Source organism: Pyxicephalus adspersus, chromosome 1 (genome assembly GCF_032062135.1).
Source record: "Pyxicephalus adspersus chromosome 1, UCB_Pads_2.0, whole genome shotgun sequence".
Taxonomy (NCBI): domain Eukaryota; kingdom Metazoa; phylum Chordata; class Amphibia; order Anura; family Pyxicephalidae; genus Pyxicephalus; species Pyxicephalus adspersus.
In genome coordinates, this window is record NC_092858.1 from 138122595 (window position 1) to 138137708 (window position 15114).

Genomic DNA, 15114 nt, shown 5'->3' on the forward strand with positions numbered 1-15114 from the left:
TCTTACCTTCTGTGTCTTGGATATACAGTCTTTGCAGTGGTCTTCAGTATTTATACAGGACAACACTGTGGGGGGTGTGAATGGAGATGTCAAAACAAGAGAGATTGCATTAAGAAAGCTAATTAGGCAATGCAATTTGACATAGTGATTACAGAATACTCAGGGTTAGGAAGTTTGACATAATTGTTGAATAATAAAGATATAACTGATAACATATACAGATACCATATACAGATGTGTGTAATAATCCTTACCTTGAAAAGAAATGGTACTGTATGTCTGAAGATTTTTTGTAAAGTGGGTTTAGGGCACAAGCATAATCAGCAGTATTTACTTATATAAAACCAAATGGAATATTTACAGTATATTCAAGAGGCATGTGTCTGCTTAAAACTAACACCAGAGTAGCTGTCCGGGTGCAAACTCACAAAACATAAAAAAACTGGCTTATAAAAAGAGACATTCACATGACTTGAAGATGAGAATATACATAGTGGTTTATTAAAAAAAATATTCACGTGGGTTTCTTTTGGGGTTTCCCCCATACCTCCAAAAGAAAGCAGTTTAGGTTTTTTGGTTCTCCAAGAAACTATTCTTGGTACATGTGGAATAATAAGCAGCACATTGCCAGATGCGGAGCACCGTGAGAATAATAATAAAGAGTAAAACTAATACATAATATTAATAAATAAATAAAACCTCAAAAATGAATATTTGCCATTTGCTCTTACAAAACAAACTAATACTAATAATTTTTTCCTGATTAAACTGAGTGTTATTTTGTAAATTTTAAAATCAATTTACACTTTCAGTTTGCACTGTGTGGTGCAAAGTAACACATTTTGCATTATGACAGCCTATTTATTTAGAAAGGTTTGGCAGTGGGTCTCAATGCGTAAAGATGTGCCTAGTTCTTTGTTCTCATAATGCACCTTTAGCCTTATGTCTTAATTGTAGCCAATCGGCTGTTGTATTTATTTCAATGCTGACATTTCTATGGGTTGAAAGACGTCAATTAATTGTGACCAGGCATCATGGACTTTGATGAAGTCAACTGATGAAACAGATATGCTGCCAATTCATATATAATCATGTTTGTGTTTTGTAACTTTTAACAAAAATGTCTATACAATGTATTTCCTCAATTGTTAATCCTTTGCATCAAACATTTGAAGGTGATATTTCACCAGTAAAACAGACATACTCACAGGCTGTCAATTTGCAAGAAAGCATGTGTGGAAATGTTTTTCCTGAAAAATGGTCAGAAGCTCAAACATTTGAGTTTGCATAGCTTTGTTTAATTGTAACTTCATAATGTGCTGTTTGGTTTAGGATATCTCTATATATTCCAGCTTGAGCTATTGGAGATCATACATAGTCACACAGACCAATAACTGGCAAATGGGACTGAAGAAACCGTAAACTTCTCCTTATTGCATCTTGCTCTTTTACTGGATGTGGCTGCATCCCTTTATCCTGCCGAGTCTAGCTGCTTCCAGGTGAGCTCCTGTACTGTTGATTCCAGCTTCACCCTGAAATCCTGCTGCCATTGACTGCATCCTGCTCGCTGTTAGATATACCCTTTGTCACTAGATGTCTGTATATAAAAAAAGACTGCTGCCCATGAAGCTAGTCCACGGGTGCCATTATGAAAATCAGCTGAACAAAAAATATCACTAAGTATCATGCATTTTGCAAAACACCACAGGATGGCTATAAGTAAGAGATTTTTTTTTAGAACATTGAATAAGACATTGTTTAAATTCATTTTGTTGCAATTCTCATACTTAATCTTTTGGCACTTTTTTTGCTACCTTAACTCCTGAAAAAGCATCAACAGCTGTGAAACGCATTGCGTAAAATCAGGTTCTTGGGAGTACACAAAGTCCATGATATGTCCTTCAAATTAAATCATAGAACATTTATATATAAAAACCAGGGCCTTGGGAGCTTTGCTAACCATTTACATGTTCTGTGTATGTTAATTCACAAAGTATAAGTTTAGTGTTGTATATAGTCATTTTGTCTTTTTTTTAGTAGCTGTAATGAATATTTTAACTTCTGTAAGATACTATCCTTGGTTATTAAGTTTAAACATAAATGCTGGCATTGGACATAAACAAATTATCTTATCAACTATGTAAGCATGAATATTTAGAGTATTTCATTTTGTAAAACAGATTTAACTAAGATTTAGTCATGAATAAGTCCCATAAGAGTACAGAAAATGTGGCCTATTGCATTTATGTAATACTGCTGAGCAACAACTGCTTACCACAAAATGACAGTTTTCTTCAATGGGATTACTGTACAGGATGTCAAATAAATATTGGAAAATATATCCCCCTACAACTATCCACCAACCAAATTCACAATTGTAATTTCAAGTGCTTTTAAAATTATCTTTTGAAAACTTTTGAAACTTACATATTCTTTCATGTTATTACAAACTTTTAAAACAACACATATGTAATGCGTGCAGAGGCCTTTTAAGCTCAAAGTCAGTTGCTTTTCCGCTGTAACTGATAGATAAAAGTCCTTCAGCAGTAATGACAGAATGCAAAACCTTTTTACACAACATTGTGTTAATATATTACACAGAAGTCTACCTGTGTTTGCATCAAACAGCAGAATTCCCTGTACTTTAAAATATCCCTGCACACATAAATACAACTCATACTGTTTTGGAACCTCTGACATTTGTTTTTTTGCATGTTATTACCTTCTTAGGTTAGATACATTGGGTTAATGTAGTAAGGACAGTTAACTTAGCAAAAAAAACAAACTGAGTTTAGTAAATATGATGGAGAGGTTTTAATTAGTTGATCATATGCAAGTGATTGTAAAATAAGGTTTTCTAGCACATGGCTTAGTAACACAAATTTACTTTTTTTTGCTTCTTGCCTATTTAGAAAAAGGACTTTCATGTCCAATCTGCAATAATATGCTTTACTAGTCTGGTTGCTCCAAGGCACTGTCAATAAAGTTGAGCTGTACATACTGGTAATTGTAAATTTCTGTGTGCTGGGAATGAATGAACTCCAGTACAAACATAAAGGAGATCGTAAAGAGAAGAAAAGACAGAAAATAGGGGTGCCCCATGATGGAACAGGGATAGATGAGTAGCCTGGGTTTAGTTCCGCTAGGTTTTTGTGCTCAGAGTGTGGCCATAATAAAAGAACCATTTTGCATTTGTTGCTTTTATCTTTTCTTATGAAACCTACAACTGGCTGAAACAGAATAGGTTTTTTTTGACATTTTTGTTTTTAATTAAAAAAATAGATTTAAGTAGTGCAAATGTGAATCAAATATGAGTGCTAAATGTGAGCACAGTATTTTAAAGTGAATGCATAAAACATACCACCAACTGATAAAAACATTAAAAATGTGATTTTTCTATAGAGGTTTAGGTTTATTTTTGGGGGGAAAAAATGTCATCTTTTGCAAGTCTTAACTAATCTAAAAGGTTATCTTAGGTAATTTTGCACTCTTATTTTTGAAGAAGCAAACTGGTAAAAAGGAACTTAAAGTTAACCTCAAATGTTCAAGCAATTTAACCTCAACTGATTAGGTGACATAACAGAAATTAGTAAAGAGGAAAAGCACCAAAAAAGCATGACAAAACTAAACTGAACTCTGGGCACTAATAAAATAATTAAAAGATGTCCCCACTTCCCAAAAAGAAAAAAAAAAAAAAACTTTGATAAAGTATCTAATGCTTGATTTTTTCTAGTGATAAGGGCTTATAGCCTGTACAGACCTATTGGTCTGACCCTCTTTTCCCCAGTGCTGGAATATGGCCAGGCACTTCTACATAACTATATCCCTCTTCACAAAATTTAGCCACTCTTCTTGTTGGATTCCAAATGGTCTTGTTACCACCATTTTCAGCTACATTTTGTTACCACCATTTTCAGCTACATTTTCCCTCCTGATAACAGTCAGCATCAGTTCTGCAATGATCAGCTGATGGGGCATTTTTTATTCATATTACCTGAAGCTTTATGACATATAATTACATATACATAAATATAATTTACACCGGAAAGCTAGCTATGTACATACACTATATAACTGTCCTTCAAACAAGAGTGTTCTTCTCAAGGAAAAATCTAGTGTGTACATGGGTTCCCAACGTCGTTTAGGGAGCTGTTGACCACTGTAATTTCCTCTACGCCTATTCCTCCCCTTTGTCCCACCCCTTTTTGGAGATGAAGAAGGCTATACGGTATGTCCAGCACACATTTGTTTTGCTATCACTCAAAACAATCACACAAGATCATTTCACACCAGTGACTGAAATCTTTCACGTTTACTTTCTAGTGCAGACAAAATCAGTCAATGTGATTATCCATTGTATTCATGTGATGTTGCACAAAACCCCTGCATACTTAATTTCCATCTGTATTCTCCTGCAATTTGAATCAGAAAGGCACCTGGAACAAGCCAATCGCAACACATGCCAACAAATGCCTCTGCTCATGCCTACATGCCTAAATGTTAGGCTTGGATGGAGAATTTGGTTAAATGTTTGCCTGGCTTTATAGTGATACATTGTGTTAAATGCTTGTTTTCACTTAGAATGGCACTCACATTCACAAAATCAATAGCCTTGCAAGACACCTGTGTTGCATACTCCCATGATTCACATATCATGTTTTGTGCTGTATTTTTAAGGCTGTGTGTTGGCTGCCCAAATCCAACATACTAGCATGTAAAGCACTGCAACCCAAACCTTAAAAAGTGTACCTGTGTCTGCACATATCCTTGCATATTTCTCTGCTTTAGACTAGTCTCTCAAACTTACTATTTTCTTTTTCTAAATGGCCATGTTACCCTTTTTTTTTTTTTTTTTTATTAAACTTACCTATAGCAACAGATCACAGGTTGCCAAGAAAAAAACGGTTTTGTTGAAGGTTTAGTTTATCCATTTATAGAAGGGGTAAAGCGATCAATTTTTTATGTGAAAAAGTTTGAAAGTGTAAATCCTGAATAAATGCTCACAAGTCATGTTGTATGTACAACTGATTGAGCAACCTCATTCTGAGAAAAATTATTCATAACATCATACATGTGTGTATAGTGCTTTAGGTCTTCCAACTGCCTGAAAAATAGGTCAGTCAGTCAATCAGTCAAATTTGTAAGGGGTCCTGCTTGTATGTACTAGGCCTTATAAAGGGAAAGTTAAAGTGTGGTTTTCTTTTCCCATACCCCTTCTTGTAAAGCTTTTCTCTTCTACTGCTTAGTCACACCCTAAAAGCCACTTCTGTAATGTTGAAGGCTATTTAGTGGAACTGCTGCATATTTTTTTGGAATCATAAGGTAATCATAACTTGAGAAACTATCCACTGACAAACAAGGGGCTTTTCTCCTGCTTATTTTGTGAAATTAGTGATAGGAAGGAGTGCGTAAAAACCATTTTGTTTGCGGACATAATGCAACGTTTAGGAGGTTGACTGCGCCAGTGAGCAACTAACTGGGTGTCTACAGTCAGCTGGTAAATAAATGTATTGGCATTAAAGAAAATAAGGGCAAAAAAAATGTGTAGGTTAGTAGGATGACCAAACAATACCTGGTAAAGCTAAGTCTACACAGAATGCTTCCGCAGTGTTTAACTTGAGCGTTTAAATGTTCATATTTGAAATTTTCATTCATTCCAATGGAGCAGTCCACACCAGAGCGTTTTCTTGATGGTTTGTAAAGAAAACGCATTTTGCAGTGCTTGGAAAGAGTTAAACTCATTAAACAACTCATTAAACAACTCAAGCACACCCCAAAACACCTACAAACACTTATTGGCATAAATGGGTGTTTTGGGGCATTTACAAATTTTTTTTGCCTATTCTAATTCTTCTCAGCCACATATCTTGGTTTAAAAAAGTCTTTATATATGCTTAAAAACTCATACAAAAGCTCTTTGGGCATAAATGTTTTAAAATTAAAGTTAGTGTAGACTTTTGTAAAGAAAAATATTATGTTGCAGTTTATAGTTGGTTGTTGTCACAGGAAAGGGGAGAACAAAGCCAGGGAAGCCCGCTGGCAGAGCAAGTACTAATAGTACATGTTGGGCTGGTAGCCATGAATGTTCATATTTCAACATTTAGATTAAAGAACTTCAAACAGATTAAAAAAAAGATCCAGAGTTGGTGACCCACTGGACATTATATATAGCTAGGTCAGGGAAATTAACAGTGATCAACAAATAACCAGCCTATAGATTATTTGGAAATACAATACCATAAAAGTTCCTTTTTTGAATAGTAGTATATTTTACAGTGAGAAGTATACTCTTATAAACAGTGAAGCTACACAAAAGGCAATAATATGACAGAAAACATTAAATTTAGTGAAAATAGACTTTATTATAATAAAATGTCTTTGCATTTGTAAACAATGAACTTTGCACCACTAATGGGTGTCACTTAATGCTTCTAAACATATCATGGGGGTCAACCCGAAGCTTCAAAACAATTTACTTTTTCACACATGCAAAATAAATAACATGGACACAGAAAGCATCAAATTGCTGGCCGTGTGGTACAAAATGCTGGTCACAATTTCACAGAATAATGGCTCTGATGTTGGGAGAAGATGTTAGCGACAGGAACAATAGAAATAGGACACTCTGAGTCGCTATATATACACACACATCACCCTTGCTGATAACCAATCCCTCCCATATCTGCACACAGCAGACAGAACATTTGTAAACAATTAAAATATTAAACTAGATAAAATAAGGCAAATGAACATTCAGTTTTTTTCCCAACATGCACACAACATAACAAAGCTATTTTCTTTAGGTGTAAGCGCTATCAAATCTCGCTGAAGTTGCTATTTTGGCATTGGTTTACTATTGTATGGGGTTGAATATGTCTTGCAGAAATGTGGCTTCCTGCACAGCACTTCGCAACGTGGCTTACAAAGCCAGGGGAGAAAACATAGTGCAAACATTCCACGTTGTTCTAAAAGGCATGGTCACTTAGGTGCCCAAATGACAAACTATGGGAACCAGATAAGAGAACGGATGCAAAATGCTTGCATAACTCAGGCTTCTGGTTCCTTATTGTAGCTCTTTTATCAGTGCTCAAGATCTACTTCCTGTCCTCACTATGTTTTCAGACACCAGTCAGGTACATTCAATAATTGTTTCTTGCTGTCACAGACAACAATAAACTGCCCACAAACCATTTAACAGTAAACACTATATACAAGTAGATAAGCTGACCAATTCCAGATGGGCCAGCAGATGGATGGTAACAGACACAAGCTCATATCGCCTTTTACATCATGAACTGTATTATTGCTGAATGACAGCTTGGACAGGCCAGGCCTTTTTGTATTTATTATTTTGTTTTTTTTTACAAGTTCTTTCCAGAGGAACCTAACTTTTTGAAGAGCTTTTTCCCTTTAGAGAAGAAACTTTTCTTTTTCTTGGTGGAGAACTCTTGACATATATCAGATCTTTCAGAAGTCTCCTTAGATTCACTAGCTTGGTCACAAGATATGGATTCATTAGGAGGGGGGTAGGATTGGTCAGCAGCAACATCACAGCTAAACTACAGAAAAGCAAAGAAATAATTAGCTTATATGCAAGAGTACAAATTACATTACACATCCACATTTAAAAATTTAGGACAAAACAGAAGATAGTTAAAGACTTGTATTTTGAATTTGGATACCAAATTTCTAGAAAATAATGTTGCGTCAGCTGACAGAAGTGTATACATCTTCATCAATACTGTTTAGGTCCAATGTAAGGCATTAGTTGGTATTGGGAAAACAGCAATTTTATTTGTTGAGTATGGAAAAGTCATCACTTTATGATCAATTCATGATGCATGACATTCAATACATAGCTAATTGCAAAATACATTGAAAATGTGCAACAACTTATCTTATTGAACTTTAAAGTGCGTTTAATGCCTTTTTTTTTTTCAATGGAATAAAGCAAAAATGGTGAGCCTAATAAATTGGACATATATTAGTGAAAGTCATAATAGTAAATGATTACATTCACATTGCTGGAATACTAGGGATGGATACTTTAGGCTGGGAAATACCAAAATGGACTTCAGTGTAAATGCCATTTTTACACCTCCACCTTTTGGCTTTTGCCAATCTAGAACTTCTACATGAGGTTAGTAGACATGGGCAGCAGGAGCACCACAAGGTGATTGGGGTCTCTTAAAGCACCCTGTGGCTGAAACACCTATTATTGGGTTTGTTGTGAAAAATTGTATTTCCCAAAAGTTTTCTATTGATTACAGTACATATTAATACATAGCACACATCTACATTAGGTAGCTACTAGACCAGGCATGGGCAAACTACGGCCCCTGGGCCATTTACGGCCCTTTAGGCTTTTTTGTCCGCTCCGCTGAAGTAGATCCGCGGTCCCCGGCTCTGGTTGGTGCCCCCCCCCTCCGTAAGGAGAAGGACCCCGCTGGGGGGCCGCACCGGCCAGAGCCACAGACCATGTCCCCCTGTACTAATCCTGGGCTCAAGGAAAAAAGCGAAACAATCTGCTTACTTTCCATCGCAGGCTCAGATCTGCGATGGGAGAGTGGGCGGAGATATGCCATCATAACGTCATGTTCAGTGACGCCCATCTTGGCGCTGTGGCCCCTGCATGGCCCCTGCGTGAAAAAGTTTGCCCACCCCTGTACTAGACTAATACAATTATTATGATATTAGGATATCAGGGTTTTCACAATGCAATGATCTTATGTACAACAAGTGAAGGGAAAGGAGTGCAAACATCACTACTTGTTCTTCTAGTGCTGGGAAAGGAGATCTCACTTACATGTCTGTCTGTCCCTTTCTCTGTCTAAATCTATCACTTTGTTCTTCTTCGCAACCTCTGACGATCCCAAAAATGAAGCACACAGGCACAGACAAAAAGATGATACAAATTATACTAAAAGCAGCATAATAACAGAGATCCACTGCTGCATTATTAAGGATAGGACAGGTTATGTACATTTTAGAAGTATAACAGAGACTTGAAAGAATGACAAAGCATTTTAGAAAACAACATGTGCCCATTTATTATTTTCCTCTCTGGGTATATGATCAATAGGTTTTTTGTTTTTTTTTTAAATGTAAATTGTACTGAAACGCAGTGTGAGATTTGCTTTGTAGGTAACATTTTAAAAAGTTACTGCAAAAAGGTATTTTTTAAAAAGAAAATCCACCGGCAAAACTACAGTGCACTTCCTGGTATGTGAGGGTTCCTACATCCAGAGAGCTGAATATCTGCTGTGTGGGATTTAAGACACCGCTGTTTCTGGCTACTAGATTTAGGAGGTTTGAAGTGAGGTTTGGTGATGTAACTCCTGTGCTGTTTTCCCTGCTGGAGGCTCAGACATGAAGGAAAGCCCCATCTCAACCAGGATTGCCACTTCCTCACAGAGAGACAGTGTAGCACAAGCTATAATAAGTCTACATGACACTCCAAGAAGACCACATAACTGGTGACCAGTCCTTGGCTTTCTGCTTGCTTTTTGGGCACTACTTCCACAGTTCAGTTCATCTTGAAAAATAGCACTTATTTTACCAGGTTCATAGACTTTTCCATGGTAAATAGTACTGCTTAAATAGCTGTGAGTGTATGTGTGAGGTAATTTGCCTGCTAAACGTTTTCATAAATTTCTACAAATGTAGGACGCCCCAAATCATAACATATACAAGTATGTTATCCTCAAAATGAATCAACTCCAAAACTATACATTTTGTAGATCGCAGGGTATTACATTTAGATCGGTCCAGCCAGGGACAGTATAAAAGACGAACTAAATGCCAGAAAAAAACAATTTTAAAAGGTATCCTTTATTTTCATAGGCTAGTCTGTGAAAAAACTGTCTGCAAAGAAAATACTAATTTCCCCTTTTTTTGCATTATTTTATATTTTACAGTTTACAGATTTTCTACAAATGCAACTGCTGCGATACCATTTTCAAATTTACACTATATTATGAGCAGAATAAAGCTCTAACTTTGTTCTTCACAATCTCCTATTTTATTAAATGCTGTTTGATCCTATTTAATGTTTATGATTGAAAAGTGACCTTTTAATAATTCACAGTAACAATGTATGCTTCCAAACCCTAGACAGTGAGAATAAAGAATCTGTGCACAACATTAATTAGGGGGTTTCAATTTCAATAACCAGATTGTATATACTTTTATATAGAAAAACAAATAATGTTACAAATGCATATGTCCTGCACTAGCATGGTGACATATTATGAGATATCAACACAATGTAAAGGTCCTGCTCAACATACTATTTTTTTATATTTTACTGCATTACTTAAAGTAGCAGTACTTTTGAGATTTGCCAGTTAAGGTAATTTTAGAAGTCCTCACCTCCTTTTCTCCTCTTGTATGAACAGTCTCTTGTGACTTCAGTTCTTCAGTCTGAGAAACTTCTAAATAATTGGAGGGAACAAATCCTCTCTGCCCATTAAGCTCCCCCTATTTGTAAGAAAAAAAAGTTACAGTACACATTGATAGCGAGCATTCTAAAAACATGCAAAAACCATGAAAAGGTAGAAAATATTTACAAGAACAAATTTCAACAGTATTTTAAGTATATAAAATTAAATGTACTTGAATAAAAGAAGGATTAGCTATCAAAATAATGTGAATGGCACATAAACCGCACATAAATGGTAACAAACACAATAGTAAAATATTACAGTAAAAAACATGATATTCAGCACGCACATAATAGAATCCATCTTCATCCATTGGTCCGAACACAGTTATGACATCCCCAGCAGTGAAGCTTAGCTCTGCCTATTGGACAGAAAAAAAAGCAAAAAAAAATAATGCATTCAAGTATCTTTTCATGGGCACACTAGTGGGTTCCTTTATAGAAAACAAATACAAAAACAGGCATGAAAGTAAGGAACTGTAATGTTCCTGATATTAAAAAAAAAAAAGAAAAGACAAAAGGCTGCTACAGTACATTATTTTAAATAATATTTTTAACAGATTTAACAGAGATGTAAATACGAACAGAACGAGTCCTTCAAGATCCCATCCTATGCGCTTTCTGTTAGAGCAAAATAATCTAGGGCAGAATCACCTAAATGTTTAAAGTATTTTGTGACTTTCAACTGATGGAAGATAAATCCGCTTGCGGGTACGTGACCCTGATTAATTTTCCCTCATTAGGTCCCAGATAGTGAACACAATCCAAATCACTCATTAAGTGATCAGATGGTGAACACTAAAATAGAAGTGAATTTGCATGTGTGTATGTGACCCTGATCAACTTTTCTCTCATTAAGGTGTGCTGAACCTTTGGGCATGTAAAACTGAAAACGCTGCATGAGCAATTTTGAAACTGTGATAAAAGCAGACTTGCAAGCAACACAATGGGCCTAATTTAATAAAGCTCTTCAAAACTGAACATGACAGACTATAATGGGAGAACCTGGGTGACCCAGCAAACCTGGCAATAGATCTAGTCCAGGTTTGAAAGCATTTGGCTACTAAAACCTGCTGGTTCAACCAGGTTCTTCAATAATAGTCTATTGTCTCCTGTCTTGGAAGGCTTTATTAAATCAGACCCAATCTGTGTTAATGCACATGTGTTTAAGACACTGAAGCTGGTGAGAATGGGCCCCTACAACATAACAATTTCATTAGACAGAAAGTAAGGCTACTTCAATGAGGAAACTGACAGACAATATCAAGATGATGGGAGTTCTAATCGTTTTATTCTTTTACCTGGAAGTACAAAAAAATGAAAGATATTTTGGCCGAATATACACACAAACACACAAATGCAGCCAAGCTTGCATTCTAATATTGTTAAATGCAGTGGTCTATATATATTGACAAGAATAATTAAACATTATGACATTTTTAATTGGACTGTGTGGATTTTCACGTACGTTTATCTAGCTCACTAAATTTGTAATCTAACAACTCACACGCTTCTTCCTTCCTCATTTTAGCTCAGTAAAGCTTTCAAATGCTCCTTGCAGCCAATTGTATGTTTGAGCAAGACCATTATAGCATCCAGTTCAGTATATATTTCTCCTATAGCACTGAATCCTCCTAACCCCTCTGTTTTTTTTCACACCCTGACTATTCTTGGTATAAAAACTCCTTCGCTTTTGTTAGCATTTCTTTATGTATTGTGAAATTTCATCACACTGTATCACCTTCCAACATCTCTGGCCTGCTAAGTTTTTCAAAGCTCAATCTCTGTGTTCCAGTCAATAAGGGCAAGCTATACATACAAACAACTCACAATAAAGGACACATTATATTTGCCATTTATTAATGCAATGAATGCCCAAGGCCCTTTAACATTTTGGGAGATTGTGAAGTACTGCTCTAGAAACATCAGGCTGTTCTTCTCTATCAAGGGACTACTGCAACTGATAGCTTTTAAATGCAAGTGGGAAAGTAAATACCTACTACAAAAAATGTAAGATTTTACCACTAAAAAAACCTAAGTAATCCTATTAACTAGCATAGTCTCTTCCAAAAGACACACACACACACACACACACACACACACACACACACACACACACACACCATCATCACAAGAATCTCATCTAAGTTCAAGTCTTAATAAGAAATCATCACAAGAATCGGGTCTAAATTCAAGTCAAACAGCTCTGTGTATGGGTCTCCCAAGGATTCCCTGTGCCATCACTACACTTTTTACTTTTATAGTGCAAAATGTTTACCTTCACCATAATAGTTCTCATATTAACTAATGTGTACCTGCCAGTGTTGCTACAGGGAACACCACGGCGATGCCTCCCCTGAATTTTCTGCACTCTTTAAACCATTTCCTGAGTGGTGTTATCCATTTCTAACTTGAAACTTGAGGAGAGAAAGCATTTATTGAATTCTACAATCCCTTTATTACATTATTCTGGATTACTAGAGAGGATAATCAACAGGAGACCTGATGTGTGAATTTTTGGAAGGCTGCTGCATACTAAGCACAACACATTTCTGCATTTCCAGGGTTAGCAAATATGCATGGATTGGGTGGGATTTTTATTTTAAAAAAATACTGTCTTACTTGCTTACAAAAGTCTAACAAATCAAAAATGTTACACCTCCTTACCCTATTACAGGAAGTGTAAAATAATTGATCTAATGACAGAATCCACAAGTAAAAAACCATTCGCCAAAAATTACTGTGACAGTGTTTTTTAGCTATCTTGAAGTAACTGGGTATTATGCTGGTAAAATAATGCACTTAAAATAACACAGCAGCAAATCATACATACTTTTTAGAATAGAGCATATAATCCATACCTCCACATCCATATTTGGAGAACTTTCTCTTGGGTTATAATCAAACATCGCCACCATATTTCTGGAGATGCTTAAGTCAGATTTGCTAGTTTTCAAATGCTTATCTGAGAGGTGAGAATCACAAATATATCATGCATACTAATTTACTTATTTACTAAAACCTACCACATTATATAATTACTATATCTTTCTAATACAAATTTGATTAGTACTTTTACAACAAGAAAAAATTCCACTCACCTGCTACAATATTTTCTGCCAATGAAGGCGGCAGTCGCACTGTAAAAAACAAGATTTGTAAATACCAAAACCAAATGCCTTTCAAAATTTAGGTGCATACTTATATTTTTGGTATTTGGATTCAGAAGTGTGGCAAAATTGACCTGAACATCATAAGGCCCAAAAGCTGAACATTGCCTATTTGAAGGTCTGATTCGGTGCAGAGCTGTACAAGTATAGCACAGCGCAACGAATAGGCCAGCGGACTGTGACAACGGTCATAACAAACCTGCCACATTTGCCTTTGTTAAAAAAGAAAAAAAAATATTATATATATATATATATATATATATATATATATATATATATATATAAATAAAAACACACACAACGGCATGGGGTCACCTCTAATATTCGAAAACCCGACCCTTGGACTGAATTAGGACAGCATGCATGTGTCCTTCCTTTCCTTGTTTACAAAAGAAGGAAGGAGGCCAAACATGTGTAGCACCACAGACCCCCATCAGCCCCCCAACATTGAGAAGGTCCATTGTTAGGGAAGAGGGATACACCCCCACAATGTAACCTCTGTGTTGTGGAGGTCTGCTTGTGGAGAGCTTGTTTGGAATCTAACTAATCCTGATTTTACTTTGATTTCTCTGGCGGGTGTATGTAATATCAGTAAGTGTACAAGATTTACAACAGACCATATTTGCATTGCAGGTTTTTAAATATACCTTTCTAGAGCATTATTCTATAGAAATCAAGCAGAATCTAGCTTGTGATTGCTTGCCATTACTGCTGTTGGAAAATGTTTACTGAATGACACTGGTGGTCATTTTCTCATCTCTGGGCTGATCATGCAATGCTAATCTTACATGCAAAGGTATCATTCTATATGGCGTTAATGCTTCACCAGAACAGCAGGATAAAAGTATTACCAGCAGAAAATATCCAACCAGGATGCCTTACGCATGTCTACGTTGCCTATTCAGATTTGGCATAACAGGCAATTATAAAATGCTTAATAAAATACATTTATTTCATGGAGGATAGCAATGCTGTAGATCAGTGGTCGCCAACATTTTGGACATCACGATCACTAATTTCACAGACTCCGGACCGCACACGCGCGGGGAGCCGTGTGTCACTCAAAGGGGAAGAAACTTCCCCCAGAGTGATGTCATGATGCCAAAACCTGCCCACTCAACTCAGACCTGCAATGGGAGAGTGGGCAGGTTGTGCCCACCGTTCTGAGCTTGTGATCCGTATGGGAGACATGGCCTGCGGCTTTGGCCAGTGTGCTAACCCTCCAGCAGGGTCAGGAGAAGCGCACTGGCCAGAGCCACAGACCACCAAAATTTTCCCACAGACCAAACCACCGGGTGGAGAATGCTGCTGTAGATTGTTTCTTTCTGCGTGTGTTACATGACAATGTGCTGTAATTTCAAAGAGATGTAGAAGGAGCCATTACCAATGCCAACATCTAAGCAGCTACAGCTTCAAAAAACCCAAGGTCCCAGGTTTACTTATATGTGCAGCATTCATTACATATGGGATTTTAAATGTTGACTACAGTTCTACAAGTATGTA

General features: G+C 36.4%; 1 protein-coding gene across 1 annotated transcript in view; it reads right to left on the reverse strand.

The window, feature by feature from the left end:
• Positions 1-6342: 6342 nt before the first annotated feature.
• Positions 6343-15114, reverse strand: part of TSPOAP1 (TSPO associated protein 1) — a gene marked incomplete in the record, with an annotated part of 80026 nt that continues 71254 nt past the window's right edge. Inside the window, 5 exon segments of the mRNA XM_072415641.1 lie at positions 6343-7559; positions 10372-10479; positions 10732-10803; positions 13303-13406; positions 13543-13581. Of these exon segments, the coding sequence (XP_072271742.1) occupies positions 7362-7559; positions 10372-10479; positions 10732-10803; positions 13303-13406; positions 13543-13581 (521 nt within the window).